General features: G+C 39.8%; 1 protein-coding gene across 4 annotated transcripts in view; it reads left to right on the top strand.

The window, feature by feature from the left end:
• MYO1A (myosin IA) overlaps positions 1-17,515 on the top strand; it is a 106,660-nt gene extending 89,145 nt beyond the window's left edge. For 3 of the 4 annotated variants that reach the window (XM_056562509.1, XM_056562508.1, XM_056562511.1), the window contains 12 exons: positions 3,179-3,379; positions 3,943-4,042; positions 5,136-5,285; positions 5,894-5,962; positions 6,471-6,557; positions 7,786-7,860; positions 8,617-8,751; positions 9,658-9,764; positions 10,187-10,319; positions 11,835-11,984; positions 15,478-15,617; positions 16,953-17,515. In XM_056562509.1, the coding sequence (XP_056418484.1) occupies positions 3,179-3,379; positions 3,943-4,042; positions 5,136-5,285; positions 5,894-5,962; positions 6,471-6,557; positions 7,786-7,860; positions 8,617-8,751; positions 9,658-9,764; positions 10,187-10,319; positions 11,835-11,984; positions 15,478-15,617; positions 16,953-17,079 (1,474 nt within the window). In that variant the 3' untranslated portion in view covers positions 17,080-17,515. The remainder of the gene's footprint in view (positions 1-3,178; positions 3,380-3,942; positions 4,043-5,135; positions 5,286-5,893; positions 5,963-6,470; positions 6,558-7,785; positions 7,861-8,616; positions 8,752-9,657; positions 9,765-10,186; positions 10,320-11,834; positions 11,985-15,477; positions 15,618-16,952) is intronic. The other variant, XM_056562510.1, reaches the window with a different exon arrangement.
• The last annotated feature ends 626 nt before the right edge of the window (positions 17,516-18,141 follow it).

Below are 18,141 nucleotides of genomic sequence, written 5' to 3'. Positions count from 1 at the left end.
ATAATGTGAGGATATAAAGGTACAGCCAAGAACATTACCATAAGCTTATTGGCTATAGGCTTTATACGTAAAGGAGTACTCCAGTGAAATACAACTTATCCTTTGAATAGCGGATAAGTTACAGATCACGGGGGGGTCTGACCGCTGGGCCCCCCCGCAATCTCCTGCACGGTGCCTGCAGTCTGCAGGATGGGGGCATGCCGACTCCTGCACGAAGCTGCGTCTGTCACACCCCCTCCATGCATCCCATAGAGATAGGGTCCGCACACCTCCTTTCTGCAGACTTCCAGGGTGCTGTGCAGGATATCACAGGGGGTTGTGTTTCACTACAATACTCCTTTAAGTATTTTTGCCACTATGAAGGCAAAGGTTGTAGAAAACCCGTAAGAAAGATGAACAGATACAATAAAAATTATTTTTATTTTTTTAAACATAGCATAACATATTTAAACCTTAACATATTTAACATAAATAACATTAAAGATTAATTAAAAAAAAATATTTTTAATATCATGTCAATTCACCTGGTAAATTTAAATATGACATGTTATTGGAGCAAGAGAATACTTTACACATATTAAAATGTGTTTTTGATACAATTTGCAAGAAAGTAGCTCATAGTGTTTAGTGCATCTCTCTGGCCAAATTCTATATTAAAAAGGTAGTCTAGGAAACTAAATATATACCCTATGTTCAGTATAGGGATTAAGTGTCTGATCACGGGGGTCTGACTGCTGGGGCCCCCCCTACAATTTCCTGTACTGGGTCCGGCTACTTGCCTGTCTCAGTCTGCTGATTGACTATGCAGGCCATAACTTCTACTCGTCTCCAAGGGTGGGGAGCGGAGTTCTCTGAAATGGAGCAAAAAATGCAATGTGCGAACACAGCATCAGAGGAATTACGGTATATAGCTTCTATATACCATGGTCCCATAGAGATAGAAGATGGAGCTGGGAGGGGTGGGCAGAGGTCTGGGAACTAGGATAAGGGATCTAGTAGGTGATGATGTCATCCTGTAGTTAACAGGAAATCAGCTGACTCAGCACTGACATCCTGCTCTGAAACATTAAAGGGGTCGTTCCACAAAATAAAGTTTGTAAAATAGATGCATACCACATATGTGTACGTAGCGGAGGACAAATATGCAGTTTCATGTAAAATATCATAAATTCCTGTAGAATTCTTCTGCCCCATAGATCTTATTATTTCCTGGTTTCCTCTCTGAGCACCGACCCTGCTGTTGGCAGGCAACAGAGCACACAATTTCCCACAATCCCCCTTGTTTACATGTGCAGTAGAGACCAAATGCCATAACCTTCAGTAGACTGCAGTGGAACTGAGCGTGACCACCTTATTGGCTCCTCAGTGGGTCGTGACCAAGGGCAATAGTTATGAAAACAAAGCAGTCACACGGAGAGTACGTAATCACATATCTCTCAAACAGGACAATTTTATAAATGTTTTTCATTTTACATAATACATTTATTTAAATAAACACTATGTCCGTAAGAACGGTGCGTAGATCCTACACGAAAACATAATAGATACATGAAAAAAGAAGCGCATACAGATCCATTATGAAAAAATTACAAAATGTTATTAACACAGAAATCCAAAATCCAAATACAGACATTTAAAACCAAATTAAATACATATACATGTATCTAGTGCAGATACAACTGCGGAACTGCAGCCACAGAGGCACAGAAAATTAAGGGTGGTCTGGTGGGACTCAAATGCTACCGTAAGTGTGATATAAAAAGAACCTACAAGGGATACCCAGAAGAAAATAACAATAATAATAATGTAGGGAAGTACACGAAAATAAAGTCCCCCCACAGACACAGTGGTCAACTGAACTGTAAGGTAGGTATAAATGAGACAAAAATAAGGAAGTCACAGCAAGGAGTACCAAGCACAGATAAACAGTATACAGGTATAGTTACCAAAAGACAGAGTGACATTTGTGCACCAGACCACCCTCACCCAACTTTCACCAATGAGGCTTCTTCCGGGGTGGGTAGGTGGCTATGTTTTATATGCATAAACGGCCAATCAGGGCCCTAAATGAAGGTCATGTGATCTGCCAAGGCTGAAAACACTTCCGGGTTTAAGGAGGTACTCGGTACTCCTTGCTGTGACTTCCTTATTTTTGTCTCATTTATACCTACCTTACAGTTCAGTTGACCACTGTGTCTGTGGGGGGACTTTATTTTCGTGTACTTCCCTACATTATTATTATTGTTATTTTCTTTTGGGTATCCCTTGTAGGTTCTTTTTGCATCATCTTAGTCACACTTACGGTAGCATTTGAGTCCCACCAGACCACCCTTCATTTTCTGTGCCTCTGTGGCTGCAGTTCCGCAGTTGTATCTGCACTATATACATTTATATGTATTTTATTTGGTTTTAAATGTCTGTATTTGGATTTTGGATTTATGCGTTAATAAAATGTTGTTAATTTTTCATAGTGGATCTGTATACGCTTCTTTTTTTCATGTATCTCTAATACATTTATTTATCTTAATGGGACAACCCCCTTTAAGCACAAGAAGGTTTAGAGAGCCAGACTGGTGATCACACGACCAGGTTACTGTAATAAAAGGTATAGGTGCAGCTGCGCTGGAATGAAACAAATGGTGCTGTACGACTAGTAATAGTGAGTGTGCATGACATGGGCAAAAAACTAACAAACCTCGAAATGCTTTTTTATTTCTGTCAGAAATATGTGCATAAATTGACAAGTAGGTGTTACATTCCCCTTCTCAATAGGGTGTGTTTATGGACACTATCAGACTGTGAATGACCAAACCCTATTGAAAAGGGCAATGGTAACACTCAGTTAATACATTTCCAGGAGGAGCTACAGATGAACAATGCTGAATTCTAAGAAGAGATGCTCCAGTATTATTGGGAGACATGAGGATCGCTACTTTCATTTTTCAGAGGCCTTTTAAAAAAATGAAAGAAGCGATCTGATTGGTTGCTATGGGCAACTCAGCAACTTTTCCTCTGGACAACTTTGGATAAATCTCCCCCATAATCTTTATATATTATCTCTTTATATACTATCTAGTGGTGGTCATTCCCTCTTCCCTTTTCTATTAGCTGGTTTGGTCCTTTTATTTCTTCGTTCTGTATTTATAATCATCATATGTGTTGTGTATGACAAAAACAGGTGTTTGAAGCCTAATGGTACAAAGAAATCCTCCTTGTTTGATGACACCCTTGTGAAGACACAGGTCCGCTATCTAGGGCTGCTAGAGAACGTCCGAGTGCGGCGAGCTGGATACGCTTACAGACAAGAGTACAAGTCTTTCCTGGAACGGTATAAGGTGCTGAGTAAACTGACATGGCCCAGGTGGACAGGAGACGCACGGTAAGATTATATGGAATCAGTGTGATCTACAGTACTGTATTGGACATGTACATGCATCTTGTATTTCATGAAACATATAGATAACTGGCACTCAACATTATTTCATCAGGTTCTTCTTTTATTCTTAATATATACATATATACTCACATACATGATAGGGGTTGACGCATACAGGGGGTGGGTACCACAAGGCTACAGCAGCCGTTTCGCACCTCTTAGTGCTTCATCTGGCCTCTGGCCAGATGAAGCACTGAGAGGTGCGAAACAGCTGCTGTAGCCTTGTGGTACCCCCTGTGTCATGTATGTCAGTATCTATTAAGAATAAAAGAAGAACCTGGCGAAATAATGGTGAGTGCCGGCTATCTATATGTTTCATGAACGTCTTTGAAGTTAATTGACGCTGGTTGTCAGAGCACCACAAGATATCAGTCAGTTGAGACCTCCCGCGCTTGTTCGGGTGCCGGATTGTGCAGCGGCAGTGCCGGACTATCAATCTATCTTGGTTTCATTTTGTATTTCTGCTGGGATTTTCTAACATTTACTTTTATATTGTTCTGTGACAGGACTGGAGTAGAGTCAATGTTAAAAGACCCAGAAGTCAATATTACATCTGAGGAACTTGCATATGGAAGAACAAAACTGTTTATCAGAACGCCAAGCACAGTATGTATTTCTTTTCCAGTAAAATGTAAATCCAGGTATAAATATGTAATAAATAAAAAAATTATGAAAAACAAAACGTAATGGTGAATTCTGTAATATTTTTCTTCAACTGACTGACGGAAATGGGTCTAGAATTCTATTTTTGATGTTGGGCGTGTACTGTAAAAGTGACACTCTGAACTGGCATGTCTTATCAGCTGGCACATCGTGTTGTATACAATGGAGCATATTCAGTATTAGTGCAATGGGCAGAAATACCTACATGCTTTGGCGGGCTATCAATGAGATTATTAATGATTGGCTAAAAAACATTCTGGCACATTGAATGCACTTAAGCCACTCACTAGTACAAGCAGCATGTAGCCTGGCATTGTCGTGTTGAAAAATGGCTCCTGGGAGACTTTGGAAAAATGCCCATAGGATTGGTTCCACAACCAAATAAATGTAACAATGAACTGTCAGTGTAACTAGAACAAAGACTTGAAGGGTACAGCTACCGTACCTTATGCCACCCCGTACCATAATCCCGGGATTAGGATCAGGATCAAGTTCCCTCGTGAAGGCTTCTTCATGTTGTTGCTTACATGGGGGGAGATTTATCAAAACTTATGTAGAGGAAAGGTTGACCAGTTGCCCATAGTAACCAATCAAATATCTTCTTTCATTTTTAAAACAGATTTTCAAAAATCAAAGAAGAAATGTGATTGGTTGCTATGGGCACTTAGTCAACTTAAGTCAACTCTACACAGGTTCTGATAAATCTCTCCCTGGTCTCCAAACCAATCTCTATCATTGCCTCCCAGACAAACTCCTCATTCCAGCCTTCATTGCCATCTTGCTCTGCACCATGATAGCCTTTGAGGGCAGTGGCATGAGGTCATTGGAACAACTGTAGCTGGGTGTCTGGGTCGTAGCCCAATGTAGTGCAAGTGTCTTCTGATGATATGTGTGGATGCTGTTTAACTCACTAGGCATAGTATGTGACATCCAATTGTGTGAGATTAGAGCAATTTAACCTAAATGGTATGTCATCTGTTCTTAGGCTAACATTTCTATGTAGTATTTTACTAACAAATATCATTTTTGTTTTTAGCTTTTCGACTTGGAGGAGAAGCGCCGGAAGAAACTAAATGAGCTGGCCACCCTTATACAGAAAACATATCGTGGATGGAAGATTAGGTCTCACTTTTTGCTTATGCGGAAGAGTCAGATCATCATTTCTGCATTTTACCGTGGCCAAACAGTAAGTTTCAGGATCATGTAAAAACATATATAATAAATTCATTATTATTTAGCCTAAAACAAATTGGCAAATTGAGCGCCGAGGAGCAGAAGAGATAGGACCCCCTAAAGCTTATGCCCATTTGCCAATGTCCTAGCTGCTTTGTTAGTAACTTATCACTTTTCTTGTCCCTATACTTGTTCATCTGATTTAGTTCTGAAGAAGTATATTTTGGGTGAAACCTTCACCTGTTTCCCGCCACCTGATGGCAGGGACCCATAAATGTTGTGCACCACACTAGGGCATTTATTTTATAGCATATAGATCCTTCTTATACCACTTTAGTACATGTAGACTGATATCTACATGTACGAAACAGTAGTCAGAGAATGAAATGTCTGCTCCGCAGTTTACGGCACAGTATTCACTTTTAGTATTTAGTATAGTCTTTAGTATACACTAAGCTGTCGCAAAAAAGGAAATAAACATGTCCTTTCTATAGGAGTAAGCATTTTTACATAGTTGTTCTTACAAACGCTTCAAATACAGTTTGGTTTACTTCATAAATTTGGATTTTCACAACAATTTTAATGTTTTTAAAGTATTTCATGTGTTTTTTTGTTTTCCAGCAAAAGAAAAAATATCAGAAAATAAGGTTCTCTGCCTTACTTTTACAAGCGTACATCCGAGGCTGGAAGGTAAATGACTGATAATTTGACAATCATATATTTATGCCAAGTGAAACAATAAAATCAACCTTTTAATAACAGATTATGATGGACACCCTGCATGTTTGCTTGTAGTACATCAGTGCTGTATTTAAAGGGGTATTCTTCCCATCTCAAACCGTCAAATATGCCATAAATGTCTAAAAGATGCTGGTTCTAGTTCTGGGACCCACACCCATCTCAAGAGCAAACTACTGCAACCCACCACCTGGCCACATCTAGTTGAGTGCAATAGTTGGAGGTGGTCAGGATGCTGAATGCAGTCAAGAAGACTGTTCTACGCAATTATGTAACTCCCTACCAGACTGGACAAGGCTGAGGATCCCTCTTTCTTGAAGTAGGAGCAGATCTTCGATGTAGGACCAGCAAATATAAGGCATTTATGGCATCCTGTTGATATGTCATAAGTGTTTGAGATGTAACTACCCCTTTAATCCTCTGTGCTGTGCACTTTTGATTAGTGTTAATTTGCTTTTAGGCACGTGTGTTGCTGAGGCGAATGAAAAATTTTCACCGCCAATCAGAAGCATCATCCATTATTTGTGCTTATTGGAGGGGATACAAGGTAACGCTGTCTCCTCTGCTTCCTAATTATGAGGGCACTGTTTCAGGTGTATCTGTCTATTCCTCTGACAGCCCCTTCTGTTCAGCTGCGACCTCACCTATTGCTGTGATGATGCCCGGGCCAATCAGGAGGAGTGAATGACTAGCCAATTGTGTCTGGTCTTAGAGACCACACTCTCCTGAGCAGGTCTGTTTGAGCTGGACTCTGTTTCCAGGCAATTGCCTGAGATAAAGGATTCTCCCTTGTCCCTGGCTCTGGTTTTTGCTGTATTGTGTATACTTATATATTTTCTTGGCTTGTTCTATGACTCCTCTATTGCTTACTGTATTTGTACAGTAACATTCTCTCTGTTACTGACTTGGCTTGTTTTACTCTATAAGTTTTTTTGTGCTTTTTCTGTCTGTCTTATTGCTTTGATGTTGTTGGCTAATTTTGTGTCCTGACCTGTTCCCTGATTTCCCTAATAATGTGTTTTATTACTTTGACTTTGCTTCACCATGCACCTTAGTAATATAGTGACCTGCAATGTGGTTGGGGCTACCTTATTTAACAGGGGGAACCCCAAAAGACAGGGACAGAGGGTGTTCAGGGGGTAGGTTTGTTCAGGGCGGCCTAGCATAACAGACGCTGGCTAACTTGTTCAAGTTTATAACATTTGAAGCATGTTAAGACATGTTTCCTGTCCTCAGAGTTTCAATATAGTGGTGATCATCATCCAATCTCTTGTGTCTATGATAACTGATACTTAACGGGGGCCTAGTCAGTCAGAATTTGAAGTCAAGTAGTGATCTATCTATCATCTATCTATCCATCTTTATATATATATATATATATATATATATATATATATATAATTACTTTTTAGCTATCTATCCTCTCTGATATTTTCCGATTGCATATGCATACATAAGTATTAATATTTCCTTGACTAAACTATTGCTTATATGTAATTATAAAATGATAATTATAAGAGATAATTATTTAAGAGCCTGTGCCTACAAAGCTATGAACCTGTCAGGGCATAATGCCAAATCCATCCTAACTAAACATAGCAAATGTGAACAGAAAAATACTGAGATTTTTCTTTATGTGACTTTCCACCATCAAATGTTAAAAGCAGAGCAAGCGGAAGCTGTATCATTGATCTCAATGTTTGAATATTTTCATCATTTTTGTATATTAAAAATATAGAAGATGCTGCAACTGATGAATACATTTGTTTCTACAGGTGAGAAGGGAATACGGGAAATATTTCCGAACAGGTGCAGCAAAGAAAGTGGCCAACTTCATCTACAGGAGGATTGTAAGTTTTTTCTGTTGTATGGTTGCATGTGGCTGCTACAATAAAAGTATAAAAATGTTACTTTATCTTGGAAAAAACTTAGATGTTTCGTAACCACTCCATATAGGGGTTGTACAGGACTAGGAAACAGGACTGAATCCCCTGCTTAGACCCTTAGGATTTCTAAATTGGTTAGTCTGCAACGCCAGACATAGTGAAATATGGCCATATGTGGAGATATGTTTTTAGAAACCACAAATGTATAAAGAAAAACACGACCACACATCTGCATGTTATATATTGATGTATTGCTTCTCAGCAAAATTTCAGCAACTAATATCAAGTAGTCATTATACATTTTGATCAAAGTGTAAAAGCCCACTTGTCACTTCATGACCACCTGATTCAAGTGGAGATCCAGTTCTGAGACCCACTGTGGTCATGAGTAGTACCTGGCTTTAGTCCCTAGTTTGATTTAAAGAAATTGGTTCCCAGTTAGGATAAAGCCTTGACAGCTTGTTGTCATCAATGCTGCCTGGGGAAATATGAGGATTGTCCTAGTCTTGTATGTTGTTTTTGAAACACTCTAGTGGTTAATGTAACTATTATATATTATTTGGAAAGGTTCGTAAGCGGTATATACATTTGAAAAAAGCCACATAGGCTTTCAGTGATATATTTCTGTGTATATATATATATATATATATATATATACACACATATACAGTATTTGTGTGTTTGAGTTTTTGATAATGTTTTCCTATTTTTTTGTTTTAGATTCAAAAGTATTTCTTGGAACTTAAGAACAATCTTCCACCAATGTCTCCAACAAACAAAACGTGGGCACCTCCCAAATATAAGTTTCTTACCAGTACAAATGAAGAATTGATGAGATTATTCCAACTTTGGAAGGTGAAATACAAAAATATGTTCGCTTAGGCTTCTGCTTGATGTGAAAATCCTATGCAACAAATATGATTATGTGGTGTAATGTGATATGCATCAGTGTAACATCTATACGATCTATAAAATACAAACTATAAAATCTGAATTTCTAGACCAGATTCCAAGACGAGGTTCCCATAGATCAGAACGATCAGGATAATTATTTCTGTAAAACCTCACCCCAATCTAATGCCATAATTTATTATTTATTAAATCATTTTGTGCTACTAAAGGAAAACACTGCAGAAGTTCTCTTGTCCATTTTATGTACCAGTCTGGTGTCGGAAACTGAACCACCACATATTATGAACCATCTCACTGAGAACAGTGGGATAGGTTGTGACATCAGCTTCCCTCTGTTTTTCTACCATTTTAACACAACTATATTTACACATTAATGAATATGTAGAATTACCTCCATGTGTAAAGGCTTGTAAAGTAAAGTACTTGTACATGTTACCTATTCATATTAGCTGGAAGGGTCTCTCTGAGCAGTGCTATGAATTTATGGAACAGTCTACCTCAGGAACTGGTCACAGCAGGAACAACTGAGGGCTTTAAATCAGGGTTAGATACATTCCTAGAACAAAATAACATTAATGCTTATGCAGGAATATAGAATCCCCTTCCCTTCATTTACCATACCCCTTGGTTGAACTTGATGGACATGAGTCTTTTTTTATCCATACAATATAACTATGTAAGAGTATCATAACTATTGTGGTTAGTTCCCTGGGGTCAGATAGCTCTCAGTCCACCCCTGACTCCAAGTTTACTATGTGTATGAAATTATTTTACGGTACATTTAGTATAAAAGCTGAGCCTACATTATTTTATACCTATCTCAACATATTTTCTTATCTTTTCCGATAGTGCAAAAGATACAGACAGACTCTAACCCCTCAGCGCAGGGTGATCCTCCAAGATAAACTCACAGCCAGCGACCTCTTTAAAGGCAAAAAGAAGTCTTATCCAGCCAGGTAAGTATTACTAAAATAATAAAATAATCTAAATATAACATAATACAATAATAAGAAAACTGGTCATTTTATTCTGTATCCCAAATAGGGATAGCCATGTCCAGGCGTCAGAATTTTTGATCAGCGGTGGAATTCTGTGGGAATTTTTTGCTGCAGAACGCCATTGAAGTCAATGAGGCTTGAATTTTGGCAGAATTCTGAGAACACAGGAATTCTGCCAAAAATCGGTGCAAATTCCACTAATATTCCGACAGAATTCTGCAATTCCGTTTAGCAAAGGAATTTGTGTGGCATTGCGGAAATTCCGTCGTGTGAACATAACCTTATAAAAATCTGTTTTAGTTATTTTCTAAAATTTCTTCTTGGCTACAGAGAAATATAACATACTGGTAAGTCAAATGTTTTTTTCTTCTTCATTTTAGTGTTCCAAGACCATTCCCAGGTGACTCTGTAGGTATACAGAAAAACCCCAAACTTCAAAAACTGATGTCTACTGTTCAAGGAAGGATAGAGGTAGCAGCCAATGTACAAAGAATAAGCAAAACTGACGGCAAGGTATGTCATTCTTCTCAAGAGCATATCCACTCACCGGGCTGTGCTGTGCTCACGTCACATTCATTGGGGGAGATTTATCAAAACCTGTGCAGAGGAAAATTTGCCCAGTTGCCCATAGCAACCAATCAGATCGCTTCTTTGATTTCTAACAAGGCATCTGCAAAATTAAAGACGCAATCTGATTCGTTGCTATGGGCAACTGGGCAAATTTTCCTCTGCGCAGGTTTTGATAAATCTCCCCCATTGTGTATATTCAGCATATACCCTGGAAGATACTCCATAGTCCCAATAGATGGCAAAAGACTGTCCTTTTGACATCTATATATTTTTTTACTGTACACTGTATAGGGCAGTGCATATGGTATACACTTTTTTTGCACAGGTCCTAGGAGAAATGTTCAACACTGTAAGGGCAGGGTCACCCCTAAAACCGATCTGCAATGCATTTTACGCTGCAGATCCGCCAATGACCTGACCCTATATTGTGCCTCCAGCTGTTTCCTCCGTGTCCTGCTCGCAGCGACAAAGCGCAGCTACAAACAGCGACACGGGCCCCAATGTCTGAGTGCACTGTGCATGTGGGCGGTGACTCACAAGTGCCTGGGTAGCTGCTTGGAGCGGCGCATTGCTGCACAATATAGGGTCAGATCTAATTTTGAGATGATCAGTCTATCATTTTAAAGGGGCACTCCGCTGCTCAGTGTTTGGAACAAACTGTTCCGAATGCTGGAGCCGGTGCCGGGAGCTCGTGAGGTCATAGCCCCGCCCCCTCATAATGTCACACCCCGCCCCCTCAATGCAAGTCTATGGGAGGGGGCATGATGGCGGAGATATGACCTCACGAGCTCCCGGCGCCGACTCCAGCATTCGGAACCGTTTGCTCCAAACGCTGAGCAGGGGAGTACCCCTTTAATGTTTGGTTTATTGAACAGTGAGAGACAGAATAACAAAAAAAATTTACTGATTTGAATTTTACTCAGTGAAATAAGTATTTTATCCCTTATTTCATCCCTTATCAATTAGCAAGATTTCTGGCTCCCAGGTGTCTTTTATATAGGCAAAGATCTTAGATTAGGAACACTCTCTTAAAGGGAGTGCTCCTAATCTCAGCTTGTTGCCTATATAAAAGCCACCTGTCCACAGAAGTAATCAGTCAGATTCCAAACTCTTCATCATGGCCAAGACCAAGAGCTGTCCAAGGATGCCAGGGACAAGATTGTAGACCTACGCAAGGCTGGAACAGGCCAACAACAGTACCATTATTCACAAATGGAAGAAACACAAAATAACTATCAATTTCCCTCGGTCAGGGGCTTCTCACCTTGTGGAAGAATGAGAGCTTTGAACGCAGAACCCTCCTCTATTAGGTCCCTAGTAGGGTGCATGAAAATTGGTCAACCCTTTTAAATAGTATTATTATAAAAGTAAATCCTTAAAGAACTGTGGGTGTCTGTAGCTGTATTTTCACCAAATCATTGAAAAGTGTCTTATATATCTAAATATGTTTTCTTCCAGGGAACAGCCATGATAATTTTGCTGACAAAAAAACAGGTGGCTCTTGCTGATTCAAAAGGTCAAGTGAAGACATTTGTCAATGTGGATGAGATTGCCAGCGCCTCTGTAAGCAAGTTCAGCGATGGCCTGTTCCTCTTACAGCTGACCCAGGTACTGCTTGCTAATGGCTCTTCAGTCTCAGAACCGCTTCTAATCCTTCTATTTAACCAACTTTGTCAGGAGACTTCACTAGTACAGATTTACTTTTTTTTTTGTTTAGAATACTGATAAGAATAATGGTGAGATAACACTGTATATAGACTGACAGGCATGACGATTAGATACTGCTATATATAGACTGACAGGCATGATGATGAGATACTGCTACATATAGAATGACAGGCATGATGATTAGATACTGCTATATGCAGACTGTCAGGCATGATGATGAGATACTGCTATATATATAGAATGAAAGGCATGATGGTGAGATAACACTGTATATAGACTGACGATTAGATACTGCTATATATAGACTGACAGCAATGACAATTAGATATTGCTTTATGTAGACTGACAGGCATGATGATGAGATACTGCTATATATAGACTGACAGCCATGACAATTAGATACTGCTATATATAGACTGACAGGCATGATGATGAGATACTGCTATATGTAGACTGACAGGCATGATGATGAGATACTGCTGTTTATAGACTGACAGGCATGACGATTAGATACTGCTATATATAGACTGACAGCCATGACAATTAGATACTGCTATATATAGACTGACAGGCATGATGATTAAATACTGCCATATATAGACTGACAGGCATGACGATTAGATACTGCTATATATAGACTGACAGGCATGATGATGAGATACTGCTGTATATAGACTGACAGGCATGACGATCAGATACTGCTATATATAGACTGACAGGCATGATGATGAGATACTGCTGTATATAGACTGACAGGCATGACGATTAGATACTGCCATATATAGACTGACAGGCATGACGATTAGATACTGCTATATGTAGACTGACAGGCATGACGATTAGATACTGCTGTATATAGACTGACAGGCATGATGATGAGATACTGCTGTATATAGACTGACAGGCATGACGATTAGATACTGCCATATATAGACTGACAGGCATGACGATTAGATACTGCTATATATAGACTGACAGGCATGATGATGAGATACTTCTGTATATAGACTGACAGGCATGACGATTAGATACTGCTATATATAGACTGACAGGCATGATGATGAGATACTGCTATATATAGACTGACAGGCATGACGATTAGATACTGCCATATATAGACTGACAGGCATGACGATTAGATACTGCTATATATAGACTGACAGGCATGATGATGAGATACTGCTGTATATAGACTGACAGGCATGACTATTAGATACTGCTATATGTAGACTGACAGGCATGACGATTACATACTGCCATATATAGACTGACAGGCATGACGATTAGATACTGCTATATATAGACTGACAGGCATGATGATGAGATACTGCTGTATATAGACTGACAGGCATGACGATTAGATACTGCTATATATAGACTGACAGGCATGATGATGAGATACTGCTGTATATAGACTGACAGGCATGACGATTAGATACTGCCATATATAGACTGACAGGCATGACGATTAGATACTGCTATATATAGACTGACAGGCATGATGATGAGATACTTTTGTATATAGACTGACAGGCATGATGATGAGATACTGCTGTATATAGACTGACAGGCATGACGATTAGATACTGCCATATATAGACTGACAGGCATGACGATTAGATACTGCTATATATAGACTGACAGGCATGATGATGAGATACTGCTGTATATAGACTGACAGGCATGACTATTAGATACTGCTATATGTAGACTGACAGGCATGATGATTAAATACTGCCATATATAGACTGACAGGCATGACGATTAGATACTGCTATATATAGACTGACAGGCATGATGATGAGATACTGCTGTATATAGACTGACAGGCATGACGATTAGATACTGCTATATATAGACTGACAGACATGATGATGAGATACTGCTGTACATAGACTGACAGGCATGACGATTAGATACTGCTATATGTAGACTGTCTTGCATGATGATGATATACTGCTATATATAGACTGTCAGGCATGATGGTGAGATACTGCTGTATATAGACTGACAGGCATGACGATTAGATACTGCTATATATAGACTGACAGGCATGATGATGAGATACTGCTGTATATAGACTGACAGGCATATACTGCTATATGTAGACTGAAAGGCATGACGATTAGATACTGCTATATGTAGACTGTCAGGCATGACGATTAGATACTGCTGTATATAGACTGACAGGCATGACTATTAGATACTGCTATATGTAGACTGTCAGGCATAATGATGAGATACTGCTATGTATAGACTGTCAGGCATGATGGTGAGATACTGCTGTATATAGACTGACAGACATGATGATGTCATACTGCTATATATAGACTGACAGACATGATGGTGAGATACTGCTGTATATAGACTGACAGGCATGATGATGAGATACTGCTGTATATAGACTGACAGGCATGACTATTAGATACTGCTATATGTAGACTGACAGGCATGATGATTAAATACTGCCATATATAGACTGACAGGCATGACGATTAGATACTGCTATATATAGACTGACAGGCATGATGATGAGATACTGCTGTATATAGACTGACAGGCATGACGATTAGATACTGCTATATATAGACTGACAGACATGATGATGAGATACTGCTGTACATAGACTGACAGGCATGACGATTAGATACTGCTATATGTAGACTGTCTTGCATGATGATGATATACTGCTATATATAGACTGTCAGGCATGATGGTGAGATACTGCTGTATATAGACTGACAGGCATGACGATTAGATACTGCTATATATAGACTGACAGGCATGATGATGAGATACTGCTGTATATAGACTGACAGGCATATACTGCTATATGTAGACTGAAAGGCATGACGATTAGATACTGCTATATGTAGACTGTCAGGCATGACGATTAGATACTGCTGTATATAGACTGACAGGCATGACTATTAGATACTGCTATATGTAGACTGTCAGGCATAATGATGAGATACTGCTATGTATAGACTGTCAGGCATGATGGTGAGATACTGCTGTATATAGACTGACAGACATGATGATGTCATACTGCTATATATAGACTGACAGACATGATGGTGAGATACTGCTGTATATAGACTGACAGGCATGATGATGAGATACAGCTATATATAGACTGAAAGGCATGACTATTAGATACTGCTGTATATAGACTGACAGGCATGATGATGAGATACTGCTGTATATAGACTGACAGGCATGATGATGAGATACAGCTATATATAGACTGACAGGCATGACTATTAGATACTGCTGTATATAGACTGACAGGCATGACTATTAGATACTGCTGTATATAGACTGACAGGCATGATGATGAGATACTGCTGTATATAGACTGACAGGCAGGCATGGTGATAAGATACTGCTGAATGTAGTAAACGATGAAGTAACATCATTTTTTATGTTGTAGAATTCAACTCCAGGAGCAAAGGGAGGAGCAGGTGGAGATATTCTTCTCGCAAGTGACTCTGTCATTGAGATCCTGACAAAACTTTATCAAAACGTACAAGAAACTACACTAAAGAAATTAAATGTTCAGATTACAGATGAGTATGTGTCTTTGAGTTTTTTTTACAATCTATCATGATTGTGTTGGGGTACTCTGGTGGAAAACATTTATTTTTTGCCAGAAATTTTAACAGATTTGTAAATTACTTCTATATAAAAATATTAATCCTTCCAGTACTTATCAGCTGCTGTATGCTCCACAGGAAGTTGTATAGTTCTTTTCTGCTTGGCTACATTGCTCTCTGCTGAGACATTTGTCTGTGTCAGGAACTAACCAGAGGAGAGGTTTGCTTGGTTAGGTTTGTTGGGAATTTGCTCCTACTCTGCAGTTCCTGATACCAACTGAGGTGTCAGCAGAGAGCACTGTGGTCAGGCAGAAAAGAACTACACAACTTCCTGTGGAGCATACAGCAGCTAAGTACTGTAAGGATTAAGATTTTTTTTTTTAAATAGAAGTAATTTACAAAACTTGTTTATTCCTTTAAGACGTTGTTGTCTTACCAACTAACATTGTCTGTATTTGATGATAGAGTTAAAGGAGATGTCCGGTGCTCACTTTTCTTATTTTATCCGTTCCGGTTGAAAAATAAAAGAAAACAAATTTTCTCTTACCTGCCTAGGCTCCCCCGGTGCTTCAGTACCGGTGTTCGTTCCCCGGGCTGTATTCTTCTTACTTCCTGTTAGCCCGGCACGTCACACAGAGCTTCAGCCTATCACTGGCCGCAGCGATGTCCCACCTCGGCCAGTGATAGGCTGAAGCTCTGTGTGACGTGCTGGGCTAACGGGAAGTAAGAAGAATACAGCATGGGGACCGAACGCCTGTACCGGAGCACCGGGGGAGGTTAGGAAGGCAAGAGAAAGCTTTTTTTTTTTTTTGCAGCCGGGAACGGATACAATAAGAAAAGTGAGCACCGGACATATCCTTTAAAGGGGTACTCCGGCGCTTAGACATCTCCAAAGGATAGGGGATAAGATGCCTGATCGCGGGGGTCCTGCCGCTGGGGACCCCGTGATCTTGCACGCCACACCCCTTAAAATCAGTCCCCGTAGGGTTTTCGCTCCAGGTCTGATTACTGTCGATCACGGGGCCGGAGCAATGTGACATCACGGCTCCGCCCCCTCCCATAGGCTTGCATTGAGGGGGCGGAGCGTGACGTCACACAGGGGCGGAGACATGTTCCGGGGACTGATTTTAACGGGGTGCAGCGTGCAAGATCACGGGGGTCCCCAGCGGCAGGACCCTAGCGATCAGGCATCTTATCCCCTATCCTTTGGATAGGGGATAAGATGTCTAAGAACCGGAGTACCCCTTTAAACTGTAGTTGATATATTTTTCTTTCTTTAGAACTATACACTTATCATATTCTCCTACTCTAGGTTCTCAGTGAAGTTCAAGAAAGACCCAGTGGTTCTGAAATTAATTGAATCAGCTGGACCTGGACAAAATGGTAAAGGCCCCGTGTTCAAGAAGAAAGGAAGTCAAAGGGTAGAAGTCTTCGTATAGTGCCCTCCCTGGTCTTCAGGCACATGCTAGTCCAGAAGTTAACTTCATAGGAGGCAGATGTGTTGATGTACAATTCCATCATTGACTTATTAACATTACCGGAGCGTGAGGAATAAATTAGGAGGAATCAACAAGGAACCTTCAAACCTCCACCTTTATCAAAAATGGTTGGTAGAAAAACTTCCCATTTTTGCTTTAATTTTTAAGAGAAGATTATGAAATAAACGCTGCATTGTGATTGGCTCGTATGGACAACAAGGCAAGTTTTTCTATCAGGCAGATTTGATAAATGGGTTCGGTCAATGTGAACACGTTCTTCTGTTTGCTGATTCAGGACCTGCTTTTTACATGGATTTATTGCACACAAGGGGCCTCCTACAAAAACTGCCGATAGTAACCAATAAGTTCTTTTTAGAAAATTATAGTTAAAGGGGTTATCCAGGAATTTGTTTTTATATATATATATCAACTGTCTCCAGAAAGTTAAACAGATTTGTAAATTACTTCTATAAAAAAGATCTTCATCCTTTCAGTACTTATAAGCTTCGAAAGTTAAGGTTGTTCTTTTCTGTCTAAATCCTCTCAGATGACACCTGTCTCGGGAAACGCCCAGTTTAGAAGCAAATCCCCAGAGCAAACCTCTTCTAAACTGGGCGTTTCCCGAGACAGGTGTAATCAGAGAGCACTTAGACAGAAAAGAACAACCTTAACTTCAGAAGCTCATAAGTACTGAAAGGATGAAGATTTTTTAATAGAAGTAATTTACAAATCTGTTTATTTTCTGGAGCCAGTTGATATGTATAAAAATGTTTTTTCCTGGAAAACCCCTTTAATATCTGATAGATAACTATAGATCGGAATGCCATTTTTTCTTGCGTACCTTGATGTAATGTATTCCTGGTCACCAAAAGCCCGCCATTAAAGTGGTACTCCGCTGCTCAGCATTTGGAACAAACTGTTCTGAATGCCGGAGCCGGGAGCTTGTGACGTCATACCCCCACCCCCTCATGATGTCACGCCCGCCCCCTCTATGCAAGTCTATGGGAGGGGGCGTGACGGTAG

The sequence above is a fragment of the Hyla sarda genome, chromosome 2 (genome assembly GCF_029499605.1).
Source record: "Hyla sarda isolate aHylSar1 chromosome 2, aHylSar1.hap1, whole genome shotgun sequence".
NCBI classification, from domain to species: Eukaryota; Metazoa; Chordata; class Amphibia; order Anura; family Hylidae; genus Hyla; species Hyla sarda.
This window is presented reverse-complemented; position numbering and strand designations above follow the sequence as displayed.